The sequence below is a fragment of the Ranitomeya variabilis genome, chromosome 2, assembly GCF_051348905.1.
Source record: "Ranitomeya variabilis isolate aRanVar5 chromosome 2, aRanVar5.hap1, whole genome shotgun sequence".
NCBI classification, from domain to species: Eukaryota; Metazoa; Chordata; class Amphibia; order Anura; family Dendrobatidae; genus Ranitomeya; species Ranitomeya variabilis.
In genome coordinates this window covers 908,417,485-908,443,581 of record NC_135233.1, presented here as the reverse complement: position 1 = coordinate 908,443,581, position 26,097 = coordinate 908,417,485, and the positions used below count along the sequence as shown (strand labels likewise).

Here is a 26,097-nt window from a genome sequence, read left to right as displayed (position 1 = left end):
TTCTATTTCCTTAATATGACTTGCTGACCTTTTGTCTCCGCTGATGTTTGTAGGATGTGTGAAGTTTAATAAGCAGCACACAACAAATCTGCAGGCAGAAGGCGACATCCACTACATAGCAGACAGCTGGAAAGGTCTCCAAAATGTACAGCAGGCAAAAGATTACATTTCTCTGCTCAAAGTATATTACTGGGGTCCTCAGCTAATGACCCAACCAGTAAGCAAACAAATGCATTCAAAACGGAAAAAAAAGTCTCTTCGGTTACATGCACACAATTTTCTAGGCAGATAAGCTCCGAAATCCACCTGAAAAGCGATTAAATGAATAAACATATCTACTTCTATGTAAATACGACTCACTGTTTATATGTCCAGTCTACTGAGCATGACTTAACCACTTCAGGGCAAGATGTTGCCAAGCAGTTAAAAAAACGTGAGCAGACTATTCTTCAGGCGTGTTCCTCTCTGAAAAATGTCTATACTTTATAACAGTCAATGGGAAATCAAAAAAGTCCAGAAAATACAAGTGAAAAATGAAAAAAATAAAAAGATGCTTCTAAAATGCTGGAATAATGCTCAAAAAATGCCAGTGGTCAAAATGATGAAAATAGAACTCAGAGAATTAGGGAAAATAAAGCTAAAAATTATGATTTAGGCAAAAAAAAAAAGTCACCAGGCGCGCCCCTGAAAAAAAAACATGGTGTCTCTACTGTTTTGGGCTAGAAACTTTGGGTATTCAGGTAGAGAGGGAAGATCGCACTTGGTGGCTAAGGCAGCAGTTTTAGATGAGCCCACTTCTATCCCTGAAATTGAGCATGATAGTGGTCCTCCACGATATCTAGAGCATTATCAGCAGCTTGGACACAACTAGGAATTGGTCGGCACATCGTTTTGCAGCCTGTAAGCTGTAACTTCTGCACCATAAGCGGCTGCTTTCCCTGCCCATCTCTTGTTCTGACCCCGAATGCAGATGTGGCATCCCTGAAGGAAATGTTAGAAGGGTATACACATGGACAATTCGATTTGGCAAAAAGGCCACCATGAAAATAATCTAACACCGTGTGTCCCACTCCTGCTACCTGCAGTGGTCGTCTCCAGGGGAAACTACTAAGTATTATTTACCACATCCACAGTTCAAATATGTTTTCATATGATGCCAATTAATAATAATGGCCAGTCTATGCAATGCGTCATGGACACACTGAGCTCTTTGTAACCGTGGCACGTCAATGAAGGTCTTGTATCTAATAACTCAGGAAGCCCTTACTGGGTATGTGACCATGGCTGGCATTATACGCTACAACACATTATAAACTAGCCGAGAATAAACTACAGACCTAACAAAGGCTATCAGGATACAAAGAACATGGCCATGGGAAATCACTGCACAAACATTGACAACTAACCTAATATCAGTCAGTGTCTTGTGCTTTGTTAAGTTATCGTAAACCTCTTAAAGAGAACCCGACAGCTGATACACGCTGCCCAATCTGTCGCCCTGCCTGTATGATCTCAGCCAGGTATGCTTGACCCTGAAACGCTGAATTACAGAGAATAACATACTGATAAAGCCGCGGACGGGAAGAAGCAACCGGAGACCCGACTGTCCAACTAGTCTCCAGGGTGGTTCGGTCCCCGATGGCTTCTTCCAGCCCGCTGCCTATGAGCGCGGGAACACGTATCAGTTATCAGGTTCACTTCATGTGAGCTAACCTTCTGTGACCTTTGCCTCATCTGTACATAAGAAAAAAAAATGCATGACTGACCACACAGGAAGAGAGGAATGTGGTACCTCCCATGCTTAAAATGTTTTTTTTTTTTAGACCCCAAAAAATGTATTACGGGTGTTTTACAAATGATTGTTAAATGAACTGATACAAAAGTTTGCTCCCGACCCGTGACCAGTGTATAAAAGGTCACCGATCAAACAAACAAGAAAACATTTGCCACTGATCACTTTTATGAGGCCATAAAAAATATTTCTGGTTGGTGGCCCATCCCCAAATGGAAACAGGGAATGTGCTGCCAACAATAATGAAGGCAATGGGAAACGAACCATCATACGAACTGCTGTGTGGTCACCGCATAGATAAGATGAACCTGCACGACTGCTGGGAAAGCGTCTTATGTGGCCGATATGTGTGAAGCATTAACCTTTAATCATTGTGCAAGTGGATAAAATAATGCAAAGAAAGCAAAACCGCCTGTAAAATTGATGGCGCTTTCCTTTCAAGCTACAAATCACAGGAGTAGTCAAACATCAATGACTTGACCCCTTAGCGGGGTGCTGCGGCTATCAAGGAAAAGGGCTTACCTGACAAGTCATTGAAACCGCTATTCACACTGATATATTTCTATGGAATTCAGTGATGCAATATGTATGTCCATGTGAAAAACGCCGGCCGTTAGCAAATTTAGGCCAACCAAAGTAAGATTTCATTTTGATCACATGAATACATACCGTAATTCATATTGCAAGAATTTCAGCTATTGATCAAAGATCGAAGACTCTCTCGTTTTAAGAGTAAGAGCAAGGAAAAATGTATTTCCTACAAGTGTGGCATTAAAAGGGGTTGTCCTCTAATTTTATATCGATGACTTATCCTTGTGATTAGCTTATCAATATCAGATTGGGTGCCGAGTGTCGCACAACTCCTTCACTGTGTAGTGGCTGAAGTGTGATAACGCAGGTCCACTCCTCTTGGGTTGGATAGATACAGATGTGCAGTACCCTGCTGCAGCCACTATACAGAGAACGGCGCTGTGCTGTTCCGCAACTGCAAACATCCTGGAACAGCTGATCAGTGGGGGTGCCGGGTGTCCCTCCCCCACCGATCTCATATTGATGACCTCCTAGATTATCAATGTAAAATTAGTGGACAACCCCTTTAACACTAAAAGCATTGCAAAATTAAACTGCTTGTGATAAGTTCTTTAATGCAAGCACTTCCTTCACAAAGTGAGGACATATTGCAATTATTCTGCTATCCTCAACGCCGTTCTGGTGATCTGTGCAGTATCACGCCATGTGTTCGTTTCTTTCTCCAGGAGCCACATGCACACCAGGTGCTGTTCCCAGTGGAAAGGGGAACTTTCTGTTCAGATCACTGAGCTGGCATCTTTCCTCCGTGATGAAAAAGCAGAAAGTTGTACGCTCAAGTCAAGCAGAGAATGAGATACGACAAAAAAAAAAACATGAACGGCAGATGATAGCCGAAAAGAGAAAGGACTAAAGAATAAAAAAGGAACAACCAGGCAGATAACTGATAGCATAGCCAAGCAGGACAACAGGACTCACTCCCGTGGATCTGGCGCACCATTGTCTCATGGGTGAAAAGGTGCAAATCTAAAGGAGGCCTAAGATCCCATGTCCTCCCACTCCAGAGATCTACAACGTTAAAGAACTAATAAATCTAGAAAAGCACTTGTTATAGTGGGAAAACTTTACACCTAGTAACGTGCTGGGAAATCCATATACACAACAATCTTTCCACTCGGCCACTGAGTTTGAGCTTTTTCTCCCTTTCTACAGCGCAGCTTTTATGTTCCTCTGAATACCATGTGTCCCAATGGGGAAAAACAACAGCTGTGCAGAGTAAGTTCAGTCCTGCCATGCCCTGGATTTCTGAAGATTTTATTTAAGCAATCTGAGAAGCCCATCCCCAGTCTGCGCTCTCCAAATTGATGCATTCCTAATCCTTCAAGATAAACTATGCCGCGTTAGAATGACAAGTTGTTTCCACAGAGAAATTACGCTATGGTACATGCCAAGACCCGGCCAAATCAAGTTTCAACTAGCAAGAAACCGAGTAAAGGCTGCAAACAGGAAGAAAACAGTAAAACCAGAGGAAAATGCAAAAGTATGTAAGGAAAAGGTAACAAATGAGAGTCTCCTGAGTAAATATGTTTTTATAGCTACCAGAAAAGATGATGACACATGTCAATCTTTCAAGACTTCTTCAGTCTCTTCATCAGGCACATTTTATTGCAGACAAGTGGAAAAAATACATATTTAAAGGGGTAGTCCAAAGGCAAAGTAATTTTATTTTTAATTCCCTATTTGATGCCATAATCTAAGCTATTTTCTAATATTTGCTTTAAAAATTCCCTACTGTTCACTAACTCCACTATCTAACTGCTATTCTATCTTTTTGTTTTTACTGACTTCTTTGTCTGATGACTATTCATTTGAAAGCCCCCAGTGCATCCTGGGATATTCAAAGCGTCAACAGGGGGCTGAGGATACTGTCACTGTCACCGCCTCTGCCCCCTCCCTAAAAAGAAGAGTCAGTGATGCTCATTTCAGGGGCTGGTCCCTGTTCTGTCCTCTGCACACTATCCCCTGCGCTGTCTGCTTATGAATAGTAATGAGCCAATAGCAGAGAGGTGACTGAATATATGGCAGAGATTAGTAATGTCACTTGCAAGGGCGGCGCTGGTCTCCTGCATGCCGGGTATTCTGACACTGCTCTGTTCCTGGCTTATTATTATTCATCTAAGTAGACAAAAGAGTGGATGTTGCGCACAGGAGACACACAGGACAGCGCACAGGAGGCACACAGGACGACGCACAGGAGACACACGACAGCGCACAGGAGACACACAGGACAACACACAGGAGGCACAGGACAGCGCACAGGACACAGGACACACAGGACAGCGCACAGGACACACACAGGACAGCGCATAGGAGACACACAGGACAGCGCACAGGAAACAGACAGGACAGCGCACAGGAGACAGACAGGACAGCGCACAAGACACACACAGGACAGCGCACAAGACACGCACAGGACAGCGCACAGGACAGCGCACAGGACAGCGCACAGGACAGCGCACAGGACAGCGCACAGGACAGCGCACAGGACAGCGCACAGGACAGCGCACAGGACAGCGCACAGGACAGCGCACAGGACAGCGCACAGGACAAGGCACAGGACAAGGCACAGGACAAGGCACAGGACAAGGCACAGGACAAGGCACAGGAGGCACACAGGACTGTGCACAGAAGGCACACAGGACAGCTCACAGAACACACAGGACAGCGCACATGAGACACACAGGACAAAGCACAGGAGACACACGACAGCGCACAGGAGACACACAGGACAACGCACAGGAGGCACACAGGACAGCGCACAGGACACACAGGACAGCGCACAGGACACAGGACAGCGCACAGGACACAGGACAGCGCACAGGACACACAGGACAGCGCACAGGACAAGGCACAGGAGGCACACAGGACTGTGCACAGAAGTCACACAGGACAGCGCACATGAGACACACAGGACAGCGCACAGGAGGCACACAGGACAGCGCACAGGAGGCACACAGGACAGCGCACAGGAGACAGACAGGACAGCGCACAGGAGACAGACAGGACAGCGCACAGGAGACAGACAGGACAGCGCACAGGAGACAGGACAGCGCACAGGACACACACAGGACAGCGCACAGGAGACACACGACAGCGCACAGGAGACACACAGGACAACGCACAGGAGGCACAGGACAGCGCACAGGACACAGGACACACAGGACAGCGCACAGGACACACAGGACAGCGCACAGGACACACAGGACAGCGCACAGGAGGCACACAGGACAGCGCACAGGAGGCACACAGGACAGCGCACAGGACACACAGGACAGCGCACAGGAGGCACACAGGACAAGGCACAGGAGGCACACAGTACAAGGCACAGGAGGCACACAGGACAGCTCACAGAACACACAGGACAGCGCACAGGAGACACACAGGACAAAGCACAGGAGGCACACAGGACAAAGCACAGGAGGCACACAGGACAACGAACAGGAGGCACACAGGACAGCGCACAGGAGACACAGGACAACGCACAGGAGACACAGGACAACGCACAGGAGGCACAGGACAACGCACAGGAGGCACAGGACAGCGCACAGGACACAGGACAGCGCACAGGACAGCGCACAGGACACACAGGACAGCGCACAGGAGGCACACAGGACAGCGCACAGGACACAGGACAGCGCACAGGACACACAGGACAAGGCACAGGAGGCACACAGGACTGTGCACAGAAGGCACACAGGACAGCTCACAGAACACACAGGACAGTGCACATGAGACACACAGGACAGCGCACATGAGACACACAGGACAGAGCACAGGAGACACACAGGACAGAGCACAGGAGACACACAAGACAGCGCACAGGAAACACAGGACAGCGCACAGGAGGCACACAGGACAGCGCACAGGAGACAGACAGGACAGCGCACAGGAGACAGACAGGACAGTGCACAGGAGACACAGGACAGCGCACAGGACACGCACAGGACAGCGCACAGGACGCACACAGGACAAGGCACAGGAGGCACACAGGATTGTGCACAGAAGGCACACAGGACAGCTCACAGAACACACAGGACAGCGCACAGGAGACACACAGGACAAAGCACAGGAGACACACAGGACAGCGCACAGGAGGCACACAGGAGAGCGCACAGGAGGCACACAGGACAGCGCACAGGAGGCTCACAGGACAGAGCACAGGAGGCACACAGGACAGCGCACAGGAGACACACAGGACAGCGCACAGGAGACACACAGGACAGCGCACAGGAGACACACAGGACACAGAGGATAGACCAGCTCTTGAAATGAGCATCACTGATGACATTTCGTTTTAAGGAGGGGGCAGAAGCTGTGGCAGAGGGTCTCGTATGAATCGTCATCAAACTGGAAGTAAGAAAATATAGCACTTCAGATGTAGAGAGTAGTTAGAGAATGGTAGGGGTAGTTTAAAGCAAGAAAATAGCTTAGATTATGGCATGAAATAGGGATTTAGATAAAATTTACTTTCACCTACGAACCAACCAATTAATTTGTTCTTTTTTAGTGGCTTTAGTAAATGCACCTTATTCTCGATATGTTTTGACCCACTTTTTAACTTTAAATATTTTTTCATCGACAACTTTGCTTATCCAAAGGTTTTAGACAGACTGATGAAATGCAATTTTTGTCAAATTTAGCATATTTTATTGCATCTCACTCCAATCAGTGCCAGAAGTAAGTTTTCAATTTGGAAAGTTTTAAGACTTTAAAGGATTTAACACTTTTGGCACTAAAAAGTAAAAAAAATGGTTAATGACAATAATAATGTGCAACAAATTGAACACTGTGCACAATTTTGAAGAATTTGGAGCAAAAACATCAGCAAATACCACAACGCAAAAAAGAAACATTAATAAATTGCAAATGAGTAATCGGGGCCTAAGGCTGGGTTCACATTGCGTTAATGGCAATGCGCTGACGGCATCCGCTACATAGCGGCACTAACGCTATGTAACGGATGCGTTAGCACACCCATTGGCTGCCATTATGTAGCGCATCGCTAACGCATGTCATAATCGGCATGCGTTAGCGATGTGCCGTCATTCTGTGACGGACCCTCAGACGCGGTCTGCAGCGTTTTCGGGTCCGTCACCGCTAGCACAGATGAAGCATCTGCGCTAGCGCGATCGCATAACGCGATCGATCTTTTTCGGCACTTGCGTTAACGCAGTCCATTTAACGCATGCGTTGAACGGACTGCACTAACGCAATGTGAACCTAGCCTAAGAGTCCTCAGTAGGTTATAGATGACAAATATTAACCTGTATATCTCTTCCTAGGTATTTATTGCTATATTCAGCATTATGTCTCTCGTCCAGCAGATCTCATCCATTCTATGCATGTAGAGACGAAGTGCCAACACAGAGCTTACTCAGGAAAAGCAGTCTCAAAGTGACTCACCATTTCTTCGATTTCAATCTAGGAGCTGGATTCCGAGGGATTAGAAAAAGGGCTCTCATGGGATGCATATCACAGAGTGCTAAAGGTTAAAAAAAAAATATGTCAGACGGAAAACTGACAGCAAGACAACATTTTGTACCCAACGTACGTGTGAAATGAAATTTTCGGCAATTGGCTTATAGTGGCAGAAAAATGTACCTGCTATTAACACCTTAGAGCTTTAGAAGCCTTTACACTAATCCACTGAAATCGAGGCCGTAGTACTTCACAGAATAGCAAGTGAATTATGACCCAAGAGCTACACACCTGAAGCTTTGGCGGGCTACTAACCGAGTTAGGAGACGACTGAGAAAATATCTATTTTAGAGAACCGTGCACAATCCCTAAATTATCCTCACGTCAAATACAGTGCTTGAAATTCTAATAAAGACATTAACATAATAGAAAGGAAACATTTTTATTAGATCAGTAAATTATTATTGGCTAATTTTAATAAATATGGTTTTATTATAACGCAACATTTAAGGATATTCGGTTTTTACAACTTTACTGAATTTTCAGGTTTGTCTGGTGCAAATCTAACAAACCAATCAAACATCACCAGGTTGTAACCATTTTTTACTGTATAACATCGTATGGAATAGTGACATCCACATTCTATACTCTAAACAAGGTAAACTCTTTTGGCCTTTGTCATGGAAACTTTGCATACACTGTAAACCATAGCATATATTAAACATATGCTCTGAATGTGAACACAGCCATTGTATTTTATCAGCATTTCACATTTTTTATAAAAAATCCTGACTGCTCAAAGAAATGCACAAAATCAACTATGTGTGAATGAGGCTTACAGGGGTTGTCCTTCCAGGCAACCTCTCTCCACAGCTAGGAACTCCTTTTAATGAGTCAAGGTTTAGAGGCACTAGAGAGAGGGAGACTCTCCTGCAAGCTGAAAGTCACCATATATTAAGGTTGGTCCAGTCAAAGATGACCAAATGGGACAAAGTCATTCACAGAGATTTTTGCAGACACAAATTGTGACTACACAAGTAACTACAGCTTAGCTGCAGTGCTCATAGTGGACTGTGGTAGTCCGAGACACACCTCCTGACTCATCATTGGTTCTGTCCCTCCTTCTGACAGCTGTACTTCTTCTGATTGGCTGCTATTATAGCTCAACAGGAAGTCAGAGCCTGGAAGTAGATTTACTTTACCGCAAGGGCAGAAGTATATATCACTAACCTACCCCCAGAAAAGGAGGCAACAGCGTCTCATGATGCTTAGGGAAGGAGACCAAAAAGACACTGTATGGCTCCATTGACTGTCCTATACTTCTAAGGGTACCGTCACACAGTGCCATTTTCATCGCTACGACGGCACGATTCGTGACGTTGCAGCGTCGTATGATTATCGCTCCAGCGTCGTAGACTGCGGTCACACGTTGCAATACACGGCGCTGGAGCGATAATTTCATGACGTATTTGCGATGTAGAAGCCGTTGGTTACTGTGCGCACATCGTATACAACCTGTGTCACACAATGCAATCATGCCGCCACAGCGGGACACTAGACGACGAAAGAAAGTTTCAAACGATCTGCTACGACGTACGATTCTCAGCGGGGATCCGGATCGCAGTAGCGTGTCAGACACAGCGATATCGTAAATGCATCGCTGGAACGTCACGAATCGTGCCGTTGTAGCGATCAAAATTGCACTGTGTGACGGTACCCTTAGTCCAGATTTTGAATCAGCATACCTTTTTAGTATGGATTAGAAGCTTTGTCTAACACATTGAACACCGTGATATTTAACTCCTTAAGACTTATAGTGAGTATTTTCATCATAGGGCACTAAGGAAAGTGTAATGTCGGCTTAAGAGCTGACTTTGCTTCATACCATGTAGATGCTACATAGACAGCATCAGTCTAACTGCAGCAAACAGACTGCAGCAATTTAGCTATTTAAATGCCACTGTCAAATCATTGACCATAATATTTAATAGGTTACCCAGCACTAGGTCCCATTGATTCCGCATGAGCCATTACGGGGAACAAATGAGTTTCTAGGGCAGTCAAGTGCCTGATGAAGGCCTCCAAAATGGACATGCTAGGCCTCTTCTAAAGCTCAGCCAATTTCACTAAAATACTATAGTATAAAAAAAAAAAAAAAAAAAAATACTATAGTATCACAGCATATACTATGAGCTATCAAACGATCACAGGTTCAGGTCCCTAAAAAAAAAATAAAAATAAAAATAATAATAATAATAATAATAATAATAACAAGTATTTAAAAAAAATATAAACCTATTATTTGGCATCATCGTATCCAAAAGAGTCAGATCAATAAAAATGTACAATTGTTTAAACGGTACAACAACAGCCAAAAAGAAAAATCTGAATGCCAAAATTGCCATTTTTCTGTTGCCGCACTTCCCAAAAAAAATACAATAAAAAGTGATCAAAAAATAAAATGTCACATAAAAAAAATGGTAGAATTGCATTGTTTGGCAATTTAGATTTTTTTCCCACCCATTTTCCAAAATGGTTTGGTAAAATAAATGGTGCCATTCCAAACTACAACTGGTCCTGCAAAAAACAAGCCTACATAAGACTATATCGAAGAAAAAATACTAAAGTTGTGGCTCTTGAAACAAGAGGAAGAAAAAAACAAAAGCGCAAAAATAGAAAATTCCTGGAGGGGGCTATAAAGCATGTCATATGCTTAAATAAAGTATGTTAGTCTACCTTCCTTTCTATTAAGTAATGGTGGAAAACATCCATTAGCACCTTGCCCCTAAGACTCTCCCATTAATCGAGTTCTTGGAAACAATTTGAAAACCATTAGCGTTGTACAGGTGAGGACAAAGAATAATACTACAATGGACAATAAAACAAACACAAAGCGACGGATGATAAAATTCTGCACCCCGGGCTAGGTAAGCTCCCTACAGAGAGGATAGTGTACTAACATCAATATCTATCTGATTAGCATTCTAGACAGGCCATCCAGAATAATAGTTCTGCAAACATTTGATAGAGAAAATACATTTTCTTTTCAGAAATATCTTTAAAAACAAGACAAAAAAGTTTTAGAAACTTTAATAATGTTCAGGGTCTCGGGAGGAGAAAGTTTCTTCTTGTGAAATGCTAACTAGTGAAGGGAGCCTCTCAGGCTAGGAAAAATATTATTTATCAGTGTGTGTTCATTATACGGCATAGGCCTAGTTTTATACATAATAATGCATCACTCATTTGTGGTAATGTAGAAAAAACATTAAAAAAAAGATCAAAGTTCTGTATTACTTACGAGGCGCTCCTTCGGCCATCTCTATGGCTGTTATTCCTAAGGACCACAAATCACTCTAGAATTTAAAAAAAAAACACAAAAGATTACAAAACAATACCGAATTTATTAATTTGCACTTTCTTTGATTTTAAGACACTGCGTCATCAATATTCAGTTATCTGGATAGAAGTGTTTTTCAGAATGAAAAATAATTAACAAGTAAAAGCACCGCTAGTCTCTACAGATGGAATACGCTTTTCCAGTAGTGATGGGCTGCAGTTTTCAACCCTGATGAACAAGGACAATGAACAAGATGGATTGTTTGTCACCTGCTGCCGAGGCTGTAAGTCTTTCCCTAGTTTTTATTACTTTTCTTTCCAAGTGAAATGAAATGAAGCTTGTGTCATGATCCGTTCCAGGGTTTAATCCTGTCTGCCCTTTTTCCGGGCGGATAATGTCAAGGGTTAACTTTGATCTGCCTCATTCTGGGTTCAGGTGTGCTATTTAGCTCCGATGCATCCTGCTGGCGGTGTCAGCTATAGTTCTGCCTTCAGCGTGTGAACCTGACTCTGGTAGCTCTTGATCTGTCCTGCTGTGATCCCTGATTTGCCCTGTGTGTTTACTCCCTCTGTTTGCTCTTTTCCCAGTGTTTCCATGTTTGTTGGCTTGATTCTCTGGTTTTTGACTTGGCCCCTATTCGGACTTGCTTCTGCCTTCTGTCTTTGTCTTATCTGCTTCTGACCGTTGCTGAACCCCCTGGCTTGTTCCTGACCACATATACTGCTGCTACTATTGGTACTTCAGCTTCTAACGTTTTTTTTTTTTACTCAGCTTGTCTGACCACTCTCTAGCCACTTGGTGGCGTCTGTGCTACTGCTCTGTGTGTGCAGTCTTACTTCCCTCTCAAGCTCCCCCTGGTGGAGATTGTGCTATACTGCACTGCAGCAGCATGACAGCTTGAAGTGGGACAGCTGTGTAAGACTGAGGCATTTGTAGGGCTTTATACTAAATTTGGCTGAAAAGAGGCTTTACTGGGTGAAGACTATGATCTGCATGAATATGAAGAGCTCATCTAGCGGCACAGTAAGGCAGTAACACTCGGATGGTTTGGTAGAGGTGGACAGCTCTTAGTTGCTTTAGGCCACTTTCACATGTGGTTCCTCTCTCTGTTATGCATGCAATCCATTTCGCCAGCTGGCAGCCAATGCCCCCTTGCACTCCAGCGCACCCATGATATAACACCACCCAGCAATTGACATATACTGCTTATATCTTTTGTTCTACCGCTATCTGTATTTGCACATCTGGCCATTGTATATGTATAACCATTGTGTATATAGTGTAATGTCTACTGTGCCCTTATATAATTTACCCTTGGGCTGCTCTTTTATATCGATCCACGAATCCATATGCCCGTTTTTCTGCTTTACTTTCAATGTTACCAGTTTCTGTCCCGATATAATCCCGTTAACGGACTGGGCTTATATCCAACGAGGAACTGGTGGCAGTCCTACTGGGCTGACAGCGCTCTGTTTCACTGGTGCAAGTGAATAGCACCTCTCAGCCTGTCAGAGTTGTGAGCAAGTGTGGTGCCAAGTCAGTGACTGCGTGGGCCACAGTCTCTCACTCCTTGTGCCTCCCTGGACCCGTGTGTTCAGGGAGTGTGTGCGCAAAGCTGCACCAACCTTACGTGTCCCCAGGTGGTGCGGAACATCACGTTGGTGCAAGTGAGGAGACCACACCAAGTGATCTTGCTGATGTAGTGGTGGCAGTGGTGGGATTCTGCATAATCTTTCTGGTGTCATCCTTCACACAACCATCAGCATATTTGGTTTCCAGTGTCATCATGTTGATGATGCCCAATTACACACCTATTAATCTGACCTTAACACGAAATCCAGGGATTGTCTATCCGTTGTCTCTAACACCACGTCCTCCCTTTATCTGTAACATTCTCTTTAAAACTGAACGTCTCACATTTCCTTTCTCTAGTAATCAATGCATCTTAAAAACATCTCCAGAATCTGACCTTTTCTCATGTTTTAAACTGCAAAAACTCTTACGGTGGCTCTTATTCATGCTCATCTGGACTAAGGCAATTTCCTACTGATCGGTATCAGTCCATCTAAACATTCTCCCCTCCAATCCATCCTCAATGCGGCAGTCAGGGTTGTATTTCTGTCTAGCGGCTACACCGATGTCTCTACCCTGTGCCAATCATTGCACTGGTTGCCCCATACGATACAGAATTAGTGATGAGCGAGTGTACTTGTTGCTCGGGTTTTCGCGAGCATGCTCGGGTGATCTCCGAGTATTTGTAACTGCTCGGAGATTTAGTTTTTGTTGACGCAGCTGCATGATTTACGGCTGCTAGCCAGCCTGAGTACATGTGGGGGTAGCCTGGTTGCTAGGGAATCTCCACATGTATTAAAGCTGTCTGTCAGCTGTAAATCATGCAGCTGCGTCAACAAAAACTAAATCTCCGAGCAGTTACAAATACTTGGAGACCACCTTACGTGCTCGGGAAAACCGGAGCAATGAGTACACTCGCTCATCTCTATACAGAATACAATTCAAACTTCTCTCGCTCCAACAAGGCCTTCCACACTTCTTCATCACCCTATATCTCCTCCCTCATCTCGGTCTATCACTCTACACATGGTCTCCATTCCGCAACTGATCTAAGACCAACATCCTCCATAATCCCAACTCCCCACCTCCATCTCCAAGACTTCTCTCGTGCTGCGCCAGTTTTCTGGAATGCACTACCACGGACAATCCGACTAATACCTAGCTCCCACATTTTTAAAAGTACGTTAAACACACATCCATCTCTTTAAGACAAGCTTATCATCTCAATTAACCAACCTAACTCTCCACTGTTCCCCCCCTTTCTAAATTGCACTCAGAACCTGGTCCCTCCTGTTCATCTGTCCACTTCCTTCTTGCACCCAATAGCACTTAGTATTTGTCCATAGACCGACACTGGCTGGTGCCCGGATCATGCAGTTTATTTAACATACCCTATTAAATCTACATTTTGTCTCACTCCTATTTCCCTATAGACTGTAAATTTGAGTGTAAGGTCCTTATTACGCGTGTAACTGTGGCACTGTGTTACTTTGTGATGTCATTATTTTTTATACATGTCCCCACTTAATTGTAAATTTCTGCTGAATTTGTTGGCAATACAGAAATAAAATTATTATTATTATTATTTACAGTAATAACGTATTTATTTTTTAACTGGAGTGCATTTTTTCGACTTATGATTTTTTTTATACAAATAATAGACAGTCATATGTCATTTCATATAATTTGTTATTTATCATTTATATATTTCCACATGGACTTAGGCTTCTAATAGGTTTACAAATAAGGGCAGAAGAATTAAAGTATTTCTGATGAGTCCAAAAAGTGCACCCTCTGAATGTTTTGTATCACTTTCTCACAAAGTCAAATGAAAAAATCTGCGCGTCCCAAAGTTCTAGAAAAAAAAACCCAGAAAAGTAGAAAGCAGGATAGTTCACAAAACAGAGGGAAGAATAAGCAGCATAAGACTTGCAGATGGCAATTTAACTTCAGGCACAAAATCAGCAAAGCTTCTCTGAAAATTGCATCATTTTCTCTGGAATTGGGGCTGAGTGAAAGAGGATTTGCTGTAGCTTCAGTTTGCCCCGGGAGTCCAGTAATCTGATTCATTTATCCAAGAAAATATATGACACCGAGGAGTGCACAAGCAGACTTTATTACGGCTGCAAGATGACAGCTTTATGATGCTCTTAATTAATTATAGGAACTATGACTATTTCATCTCAATAGATAAAAGTTCTCAGTTTCCCACTCACAAAAAGTGCAACTAGGAACAGTGGTGAAGGAATTGTGCACAATGTACCTTAAAGTCATAAGTGGCATCTGGGTTTTCATCACAGGCAATGACTTCAGGAGCCATCCAATATGGAGTACCAATGAAAGTGTTTCTTCTTCCTACTGTCCTGTCTAACTGCGCACTGACACCGAAATCCACTGTGGTCAAACGGGAAAATAAAGAAGAAAAGTTACTCAAAACTGATCATCCAAAAAAACTGATGAGTAAATATTGTATAGTTGCCCTCGACAATTACAATAAGGCATTCGCCCGATTTAGATGTCAATTAAATTAGTTCCAAAGCATTGCAAGCATTTTCAGAAGGTATGTTATATATAAAGGAGGCACTACACGCAAAATCCAGAGCCAATTGAAATCAGAAACAAGATTTCTAGAGCTCCATGACACTGGGCACCATGGGTATTAGTTACTTGGCTACTGTAACAGCTTCCACCTCTGTAGGATGACTTCATTCTAGCATATAGTGGATTTATCTCCATATTTCACAAAACAAACAGGATACATTTGTAAACAGATCTCAGACCTGATGACACAGGTGTACTTATTATGAAAATCCTTACCAGAATGGTTGTTGCAAGTTTATGTTAAAATAAGCGTTTCCTGTATCCAACTACAGCTGGACTGACAAACGCTTATTATAATCTCAAGGGGTAAAACTTTTTAACAAAGAATTATACAGCCATTTTAAGATGAATAGTCAAAGCTAGTACAACAGCCTCATTGGGTCTAAGATCTACTAATAATCTACGCAGTTTATGCAGCAACATTTGGTGATAGACCCTCTTTAAGTCACTAGACAAATATAGTTCAGGCATGAATATTGGGTAGGAAGGCTGGATGGCATAGATTACGCTAAGGCAATGACAAATTCTACCATGGAGATATACTAAACGGCTCCTATTCTGGGTGTGATTGCATAACCTGATCTACCAGGCATACCCAGGGGATATCCTACACCTTAAGGCTGCAATCAGAATTTAGAATAGTTATTCTTTCCCCTGCAAGCAGTCATCTGTATAGCTGCTTTATTCAGAAAGTACAAGTCTGTTTATTACAGTCATGTAACAAGTGATAGTCAATGACACGGTGACATGATCAGTGAGGGTTCCTTCCGCAGTAAACAGTGTTATTTCATTTACATTGCATCTCGGTGACAAGAGAGAAGAATACAATTGAGCAGGAAACATGGTTTTCAGCGCTCATTCTAATTCACATCTTCCCTTACCTAGTTTAACTTCAGCATTTTCTGTCAGCAAGACATTTTGCCCCTTAATATCTCGATGAATCACCTTGTGCTGGTGCAGATGACTCAGACCCTGGAGAGATTGATGAGGAAAAGTAGATTGTAATTTGTATCTCAAGGTAAAAGAATAAATTAACGCAGCAATGCATCCGTCACCGGGAAAAGCAAATTCTGGACTCAAAATGTGCGTTTAATGGAGCTTTTCTGCCCATTTACTACATAAATGCAGTTTATTCCGTTAAAATAATATTTACAGAAGTAAATAAAAAAGGAAATTATATATCGTATTTACAAATAAATAAGCCACAAAGAATCCTACGCAGAAAGAGAGTCAGGGATTTACTATCACGAAAAATAAAATGGGGAGTTTTGAAGCATATTCTTACATGTAAAGCACCATGGAATAAATGGCGCTATAACAATAAATAATAATAATATTTTCATCGTCCCATCTTATAAGCTTATTTTGTAGAATATGTTCTAACAATCTGGTCGGTGGTGATCCAACCTCTGAGACCCTGACTATCCTAAGTGCAAAGGGACCGAGGACCCTTCATGTTACTCCCAGCAGAGTGGTGCTCCTGGCCACCAGAGCAACGGCAACAATGCACCAAGAGAATGGGCTGCAATGGATCTGGGTGGAGAACCCAGTGGTTGGACCTTCACCCTCCGCACCTTCCTCTGATCAATCATAACCACTGACAGAACAGTACAAGTTTAATAATAATAGACCCAAAGAAAAAAACTGTGATGTTACACTTCTAGAGATACAATATTCAACATACCCCATCTAATAAACTATTTGTGACCCTACTGGCATAATCGGGTAGACTAGTAAAAAAAAGAAAAAAAAAAGAAAAGGGTCTGAATTGAAAACCAGTAAATGAAGACATTGCAGTGCTACATCAGGTCTCATGTATAAATGTTTAGACTTTGGGTGGGTTACAGAACCATTAGGGGCTTTCAAATATCATCCAGTTTAGAGAGTGGGGGAAAGGGGCTCTCACAATCATTTCCCTTCCAATAAGGGAAATAATTGCAGCATACACAACCCACATGGAGGGTCCCCATTGTCTTGTGAGTCCCTACACTTACTGTAGATCAAAAGCAACTTGCGAGATGATCAGAATATTCACCAGCACCTCATGTATGTTATACATTTTTTATTGCACTTTTTTGTCATTTTTAGGCAGGATGCAGCCAGGCCAATTAGTACTGATTGGGTAAATTGGGGTGTGCTTTATGGGGTGCACTTATATAGTGCTGGACAGCCCGCCTGATCTAGTAGTATGGGCGTCTGTAACAGGCTGTAACCAGACACTGCTTCAAAAGTGTCTGTGTGACCAGCGCCCTATGCTAGCCTCATCTCTGTGCATGTATAATACTAGGCAACCACCTCCTCCATGACTGGAAGGATTGCGAGTAGTCGTTTCATCAGTATTTTGCACCTGTGCTGCCCCGGCCGTCATCATGAGGGTCTGCTGCATCATGTAGTGCACTGGTAGGGTAAGGCTGCATGTTTTTCTCTATGAAATGTTATTTCCATCAGACAGCACATTCAGACTGCAGCCTCTGAACTGAGAGAGTCATCTCCTTCCATTAGGAGTAGATGGCTGTAGCAGTCTAGACTAGAACACAAAATACTACATAGAATTATGGAAATAAATATTTTAGAAAACCTAGACAAGCTGATGTAACTATACAGGTCAAAAATGGTTCAGCCATGTCTTCTTTATGTATGCAAGGCGCATGGAGGCCTCAAAGTAACATTACCTTCAAAAGTAAGGTACGCACAATACAACTAACCAGGGCAAAAACAACCTTTTTATTAAAAAAAAAAAAAAAAAACTGAAAAATAAGAAATAAAATGAACTGGTACCAGAATTTTTTCCCATGAGATAAGTGCTCCCAGAAGACTCTGGCGGTGGCTTATCAGCCTCTCCCCATTCCAGTAGACATACGCGTTTATTGGAAATTCAGGAGAAAAAAAAGTTACATTATGCCCAGAATAAAAGGGGCAAACTTACAGTCACATTGCAGTTTTCTAATGAACCCAAGCTTGAAGACCAGCTAGTTGACTCAGGTCTGCCTTCTGGGGCCCCTGTGGATCTGTGGGTAACACTATGGGCAGCTATAGATTTCCCAATATTACATACCAGCCATTCAGAAGAATGTGCGTCCAAGCAGGACATGAAAGTCCACCATAGTAGGGGCTATCTGATTCGAAATAAGGCACGGAGTGATGGACCCCCTCCATGATGTTCTCATGCTCCATCATGCATACATCTGTTGTGGACAACGATCAAGTGGTAAAAAAGTACTAGAACTATAGCACTTGATGAGTGCCAAACGTGACCGACTCTTTATTAAAGCTCTTCATTACAATATTGTAAAAATGTAGGATTTCTCCCTTTGTTCTACGTGATTAACATTGCTTATGGCCTTTGTGAAATGTTTGTGCTTTCCTTAATTAAGAATCATGAGCGGAGTGGTGTCCCCGAATATTCCTCTGCAGAGACGGGCAGCCCACAGTTGGCTCTCGGCCCAGCGTGTGGTGCAGCGCACAGAGGCGCCAAGACATCAGGCAACGCAAGATAGATTAACTGGTTTCCTTTCATAATTAGCAGGAAACCTTCATACAGGAGGAATCGGAAATATATTTTCTAAGGGCCTGATTTCGATAATAAATCAAGCGGTCTAGCAGGTACAATGTTATTTTTAGTACAGGTGACCCAGTTTCTGTTCCACTAAAGTCATAATCTGGTCCCGCTCATAAGAAATAGCAGAAAGAAGCTTTTTTTTGTTTTTTTAAGTGACAGGAGCAAACTTTTATTCTTAATGAAGTCAGTTCATTGGGAGATAATTGGATATGTACATAATTGGGAGACGGTCTCATTAAGTGGCCTATTCCTACTGAAAGTAACAGACATCTATGTGTCCTCAATGTGACTATATAAACCATGATATAATACAGTAGTAAGCTTGGGGGGTGTAGCCATGCCCTACACCCCCTAATACACCCCTATGTATATAGTAACCTTTCCCTGTATGTGGACTAGTGGTTGCTGAATTATTATTGTGCTATGTTAATCAGTAGCTGACTAGTACAGGGTGGCGTTAATTACTCCGGACTTCTCCTCCCTCTATTTATCCAAGCATGCCCCTGTGGGCGTTAACGACATGATTTGCATTAGCAATGTCAATGATGACTCGTCGCAAATATTGTGCACAATGTGGTCTCTCCCTGGGAAAACATATTGAAATCGGGTTTACATCCCTGGCACAATGCGTATGTAAAAGGGGGCAGCAGTGATGCCGGACTTGGTTAGCCGCGGAGGAGCTCCACATTTACTGGCTAGGTTTAGTGTTTGCAGGATTTCTAAATAGTAGTTTGCCAAGTTTTTTTTTACCTCCCTGAGCGCCGTACATCCTAGGGAAAAAGAATTAGCCATGTTGGCTTTGCCTATGGTTGATATTCTGCCCCAGTGACGTGAAAAATAAGCTGATGCTATGGAAGTTCTGCATCTGCTTGTTTCTCCTCCCCATGTTTTCCAACAATGGTGTGCAGCCGCATCATAAATTATTATTTACTACATATTACACTTTTACAATCCCGGCTGTCCCTGAAGAGTCCTGGCCTCCTGTTTTCATCTTAGTCAATTACATATTGCAGTATAATTTTTTTTTCACGCCTGGTGACACAATGTCCAGGCTTTGCACTTGGCTCGCCCATCTACTTACTGCAGTACATACAGGTCGGGAGATCTTGAAAACTGTGGAATGGATACAGAAGGTTCTGTCGATCAGACATTGGCATTTCTTTTATTGCTTTAAATGTTCATTTTATATTAAATATATCATTTAGTGAGATAATACACTGGATTAGGGTTTACGGACTGTGCTCGTTATTATTATTGCATTGTTTGGTCTTTTACTAGAATTTATGAGTGACACAATGAGAGCATTTTAACAGTAAGTCATGAAAAGGCCTTTATGTAGATAGACCTGCAGAGCCTGATGATGACTTGTGCTAATGCTCATCATAAGCCGGCTCGCTACTAGTCATTTCCTCCAACAACTTGCTCGTTTGTTAGATTCAAGGCCCACATCACCATTTCCACACATCCATGAATATTAATCACTCAGTTATCCACAGTGAACTGTGTGTGTGGTACACTGTTCTGTCCATGAATATGAGGATTGTTCACATTATTAATTGTACACACAACAGTTTCACCATTAGGGAAAAAGGCATCACTTTATCAGCTCCTTGCTACTCTGCATATTTCATAGCCGGAGAGATCAGAGTCCTCCCCCGGCTACCTGGGCTTTAGTGATGAGCGAACGTGCTTGTATAAGGTGTTGTCTGACCATGCTCGGGTGCTAACAGAGTGTTTTTGATGTGCTCGAAAAATATGTACGCGTCCCCGCGGCTTTTCGACAGTCACAATATAAGCCAGGATTGGCTGTTTGTTAGGCAATCCCTGCATGTGTTGCGGCTGTCAAACAGCTGCAGGGAATAGAACATATTTTTTGAGCACGCCGAAGATACTTGGTCAGCACCCGGGCATGATCAGATAACACCTTATCCGAGCACGTTCGCTCATCACTAGAGGGGTGTAAAGCATTAGGAAATTGTACAGACCTGGAGAGGTACAAACATGCACATCACACCTGAGAAACAGTTCAGGGCTCAGTCACCCATCCTTTTTTACTTAAAGTAGTGTTTTTCACAGAGAGCATTCACACCTAGTATCGTCTATGGCCCTGTTCACATGTCCCGATTTATTTTATGAACAGAGTAATCCACGCAGACACGTCTGTAGTTGATCCAAATGTCATATCAAAATTGGTAAACCAAGTCTATGGGTTCGGAAAAAAAATGCAATGGCGTCCGAGTGTTGTCAGTTTTTCTCGAACTACTAAATAGAAGGTAGAAAGAGGATTCTTTTTTGTCATTTGAGCAAAGTTGGACCAAAGTCAGACGACACCATTATGAAAATCTGCTGAAACTCTGAACAAAATCACTGACTAAACTAGAATCGCTTTCCTCAAGTGTGACAGGAATGGCTGTGTGAATGAGCTCTTAGCTTGGAGGAGCAGAGTGTTCACTATACACAGGAGGCCGATCCTGACGCTTCATGTCTATCTGGGCATGATCATCTGTCAGTGGATTAATGAGGATTCATGTGTCGAATCTGTTCCTCAATCCTCACTAAAGGCAAGCGACCAGCAGAAAACGACCTATTAGTTAAATCAGATTTAGGTTACCGTGACGACTGTTTCTCAATATGCAGGTAAAGGCGGATAATAAGGGTCGGAGGGTTGTGGTGTCTTTAGACGCGGCTAAGGCGTTTGATAGTGTGGAGTGGCAGTATTTGTGGGCGGTCACGAAGGCTATGGGTTTTGGTGAGAGGTTCATACGTTGGGTGCAGCTGATGTATGCGTCTCCAAGAGCCAGGATACGGGTGAATGGAGTCTTGTCGGGGGATTTCCCTTTATATAGGGGAACGCGGCAGGGGTGTCCCTTGTCTCCTCTGCTGTTTGCAATTGCTATAGAGCCCTTGGCGGCGGCAATACGGAGGGACGGGGACGTAAAGGGGTTTCGGTATGGAAACTATGAAGAAAAAATAGCCCTGTATGCTGACGACGTGTTATTGTTCTTGGAAGATGCACAGGAGTCTCTGGGGGCCACTATGAACAGTATTTCTAAATTTGGGGCTCTTTCCGGATTATCTATTAACTGGGAGAAGTCTGTGTTGTTGCCCATGGACGCGGCGGCTCCTCTGACTCTTGACCCTGGGGTTCCCTTAAGAGTAGTACATGAGTTTAAGCATCTGAGCATTGTGGTTTTGGACAAATAGAGGACTATGTGCGGCTCAACCTGACTCCTTAGCTTGGGAAGTTCCAGCAGAAGATTGGGGCCTGGAAGAAGCTATTTCTGTTGTTTGCAGTCAGAGCCAATTTGATCAAAATGATACTTATGCCTCAGCTCCTCTACATATTGCATAATGCTCCAGTGTGGCTGCCTCAGAGTAAATTTTTTAGGATCAATACTCTATTTAGGGATTTAATTTGGAGGGGTGGACGGGCGCGCATCAAATTGGAACATCTGCAAAGGGCAAAGGATGAGGGTGGTCTGGCGGTCCCCAATCCATGGATTTACTATGTAGCATCTCAATGCCAGCACATGGTAGGTTGGGGAGAGCCAGAACAAAGCTCTTCAGCGGGGATAATCATTGAACGCGCGGTAGGGAAGGGCCCATTGTTGGCCAGTCTTGAAGCAGGTAGATTCAGAATTAACCCCCAAAAATTCCCAACAATAGCTATGATGGGGAAAGTCTGGCAGAAAATTAAGCAATGGAGGGGAGTAATGGAATTTACGAGATATACACCGATTTGGTTTGAACCTAGGTTGGCAGAGCTCATGAGATTGCGGGGGGTTCGGTCAGTGGAGGCGCATTGGCATTTGGTTCGTGTCTCAGTTGCTTGATGGAGATGTTATTAAAACATTTGAGACACTTAGGACTGTGTTTCCTTTAACCCAGAAGTCATTCTTTCAGAACCTGCAGTTGAGACATGCCCTAAACTGTCAAAATGAGGTGTCGCGCGTGAATCTGCAGTCAGAAAGCTTGTTGAATCTTATTGGGTCTCGGAGGAGTACGAGGGGGTTCATTACCTTGATGTACAGGGGTCTGATGGATACCTTTTTATTGAAGCATCCGTTAAGGATTAAGAAGAAATGGGTGGCGGATGTGGGCCCCTTGTCGGAGTCCCAGTGGGAGTCCATACTTCAATATATCCCCAAGGCTTCCCTGAGTGAGGCTAAGAGGGTGTCACAGTTATACCTGGTGTATAGCGTGTACAGGACCCCGGCATGGATGAGGAAGGCAGGACTGAGAGGTGACTCAGAATGTCCCAGGTGTGGTGAGGAAGGCGCTGATCTGCTACATATGATGTGGTCGTGTGCTCGCCTCCAACCCTTTTGGGTGAAGGTGCTTAACTTGATCCAGGAGGTGACAGGAGTAGATGTGGTGAGTAACCCGCTGACCTGCCTTTGGGGCTGTATGGATGATATTGCTACGAATGAATGTGGAAGGCGGACTATCGCAAGATTGTTGTATGCTGCGAGAAAGCTTATCGCAATGCACTGGTTGGATGAAAAACCGCCAGGGAAAAAGGAATTTATCAACAAGATAAATTTTATTGTCCTTATGGAAAGAAATATATACAGTAAGAGAGGTTAGAATACAAAATTTGAAAATGTGTGGGGTGGATGGATGGATTACCCAGGTGTGGCGTCTGCTGAGTTACTGCAAAGTAGAATGGGTGTTGTGTAGTTGATACTGGGGGGACTCCTACATGTACAGGCGTGTTTGTGTAAAGCTTGTTATCTTTTCTCAAGAGGTGATGCTGTCAGATGGTGGTATTGGATAATGGGCAAGAGATTGGGGGGAGGGAGTGGGGGGTTGGTTAGGTGGTAAGGGTGTTGTTTAGTAAAATGAAAATATATCATCAGGTCATGTATCTAATGTAAGGTATTTGTCTGGAAATTGTATCGGACTGTGTTAATGGCGTGTCATATGCTTTAATAAAAAAATACATGATTTAAAAAAAAAGATTTAGGTTACCGTATATGTATTTGAATAAGAAAAAAAACTGCTTCTAATTTCACATTACATTATACAGTATGATGTTCTGTTTTTCATGTTACATTAACTATGAGCCTAAGAAAATCTGCAGTCGTGGGAATATTAAAATTTTTCTGTTTAAAATACATATTGCCCCGATTTTTTAAAGAATACATTTAATGCAAAAATCTGATTTACTCAATAGATTATTTTCTGATTAGAACTTTTCTTTTATATCCCAATATTCCAGAGCCAAAGCAACAAAATTAGTTATTTTATACATAATTAACACAGTGAAGGAAAAAAGAAAAATAATGCAGGAAAAAGATGTACGGTACATTAGCTCCAAGGGGCTAATCCTTGTACCCATCTGCACCACATTCCTGAGAAAAATCCAAATGCCAGCCTTGGATTTCTACCACAGATCCTCCTATAAAATACGAAAGCAATTTAATCCTGACACACTGCTAAGATGATAAACTGGTCATTGGTCATGGCAGTGTAGCCACAATGCGACAGAAAAGGATAGGATTATTTAGGAGGCCAACAGCACAAAAAGGAAGAGTCCGCTCACCTGTGATCCCGCTTCAGAACAACGTCCTTAAAGTGAACCTCACAGCGGACACAAAGCTGGTCAATCCATGGGCAGCATGTGTCAGGCACTGGCTATATGAGCTCAGACAGGCATGTCTGATTCAGAAATGCTGCAGAGTTTCAGAGAAAAACATAGTCTAATAGTAGCTGGAGACAGAGACTGCGCTGTAGACTAGTTGGACCTGCAGTAACAGGTGTCTGCATATTCGCCCACTAGTCACTCCAGGTCAGTGGACTGGGGCTATTGTTTTCTCTGAAACGCAGCAACATCAGACATACCTGACGGGAGAATTTTTGTACTTTTTCGTATTGTGCTTATTAAGGCTTTTTAATGAGATGCAATAAAGAAAGTATTTTAGTTAGGCATGGATCTGGTTCACAAGTTCTATATTAAGGAGGCTGACCACGAAAGGAAACACAAATGAAGATGCCTCTTGTATTCAGGGATCCTACTCTGCTATGGTAAAGACATCTGACAAGTTTTTGTCCCCAAAACCACTACCAACACCCAGACTGCCCTGCTCCTATACACACACACCAAAAATATATCTTGTGAACTACCATGTTTCTCCAAAAAATAAGCCCTAGTACGACTTTACGAGCATGCTCAAAATATGAGGCCAACTCCAAGTATAAACCCTAGCAACAGACCAGACCGGCATTTTGGGGGGGTTGATAAATTACCCAGGGCCCCCCCACTCTCAGGCCCCAACTCTCTTGGGGTCCTCCATCATTTCTATTCCAAGGTTAAAACCACTGAAAGACCATGATGTCACCAAAAGTCCTTTAACTGCAGGAGTCTAGAGGAAATAAAGAGACAGGCTGGTATGCAGGGTTGGCATTAGGGGGATGGGAGGGCAAAATGGGCAATTTCTCAGGGCCTCACAGATTTAGGGGCCCCCCGCATTTCTATTTTGAGGTTAAGACTGGTCACATCAAAGGTCCTTTAACTGCGGTAGTCTAGAGGAACTGAGGAGAAGACTGGCTGGTATGCAGTTATTTACATGTGAATGTGCAGTGCGCGTGTGTCTGTACATGTGTATGTGCAGTGTGTATGTCTGTACATGTGTATGTGCAGTGTGTATGTCTGTACACGTGTGTGCAGTGTGTTTGACGACAAATGATTATATTTGAATAAATGTTGATTTTTATTGTTCAAGAATAAATGTGGACTACTGTTTATGGGAAAAAAAAGCCATAACCTATGTTCTTTTGGAACAAAAAAATATAAGACCCTGTCTTATTTTCAGAGAAACATATTTTCATACCTCATTATGATTAAAAAACGAACATGCTTAACTTACACTGGAAGCTTTCAGATATTAGTTGCTTGCCATTGCTTGAGATTAGTTGTTAAAGTCATTTAAACAAAATAATGGAAATATTAACACAGATACCAGCTGGGTAATGAATCGGAGAGCTACCATATTTTTTTACCCTTACAATGAAAAGATGTAATTACTTACTGGTAATGGGATTTTTCACAACCCATGACCGCACCACAGAGAAGGGATCTACTCTTCAAGGATAGGAAACCTACAGGATAAAGGGGCGGTACCTCTCCCACACATCAGTTGCATTACAAAGAAGGAGAGGATCTCCAAACAGTTATTTACAAACAATATTATACACCCACACATTTTCCTTAAGCACCAAGTAACCCCA

The 26,097-nt window shown here is 43.0% G+C and overlaps 1 protein-coding gene across 10 annotated transcripts in view; it reads right to left on the bottom strand.

The window, feature by feature from the left end:
• The window catches only part of TNIK (TRAF2 and NCK interacting kinase), a 342,780-nt gene that overhangs the window by 161,633 nt on the left and 155,050 nt on the right, over positions 1–26,097 (bottom strand). For all 10 annotated transcript variants that reach the window (XM_077290529.1, XM_077290531.1, XM_077290534.1 and 7 more), the window contains exons 6-9: positions 16,190–16,280; positions 14,971–15,101; positions 11,097–11,151; positions 7,784–7,862 (exon numbers count right to left, since the gene is read on the bottom strand). In XM_077290529.1, the coding sequence (XP_077146644.1) occupies positions 7,784–7,862; positions 11,097–11,151; positions 14,971–15,101; positions 16,190–16,280 (356 nt within the window). The remainder of the gene's footprint in view (positions 1–7,783; positions 7,863–11,096; positions 11,152–14,970; positions 15,102–16,189; positions 16,281–26,097) is intronic.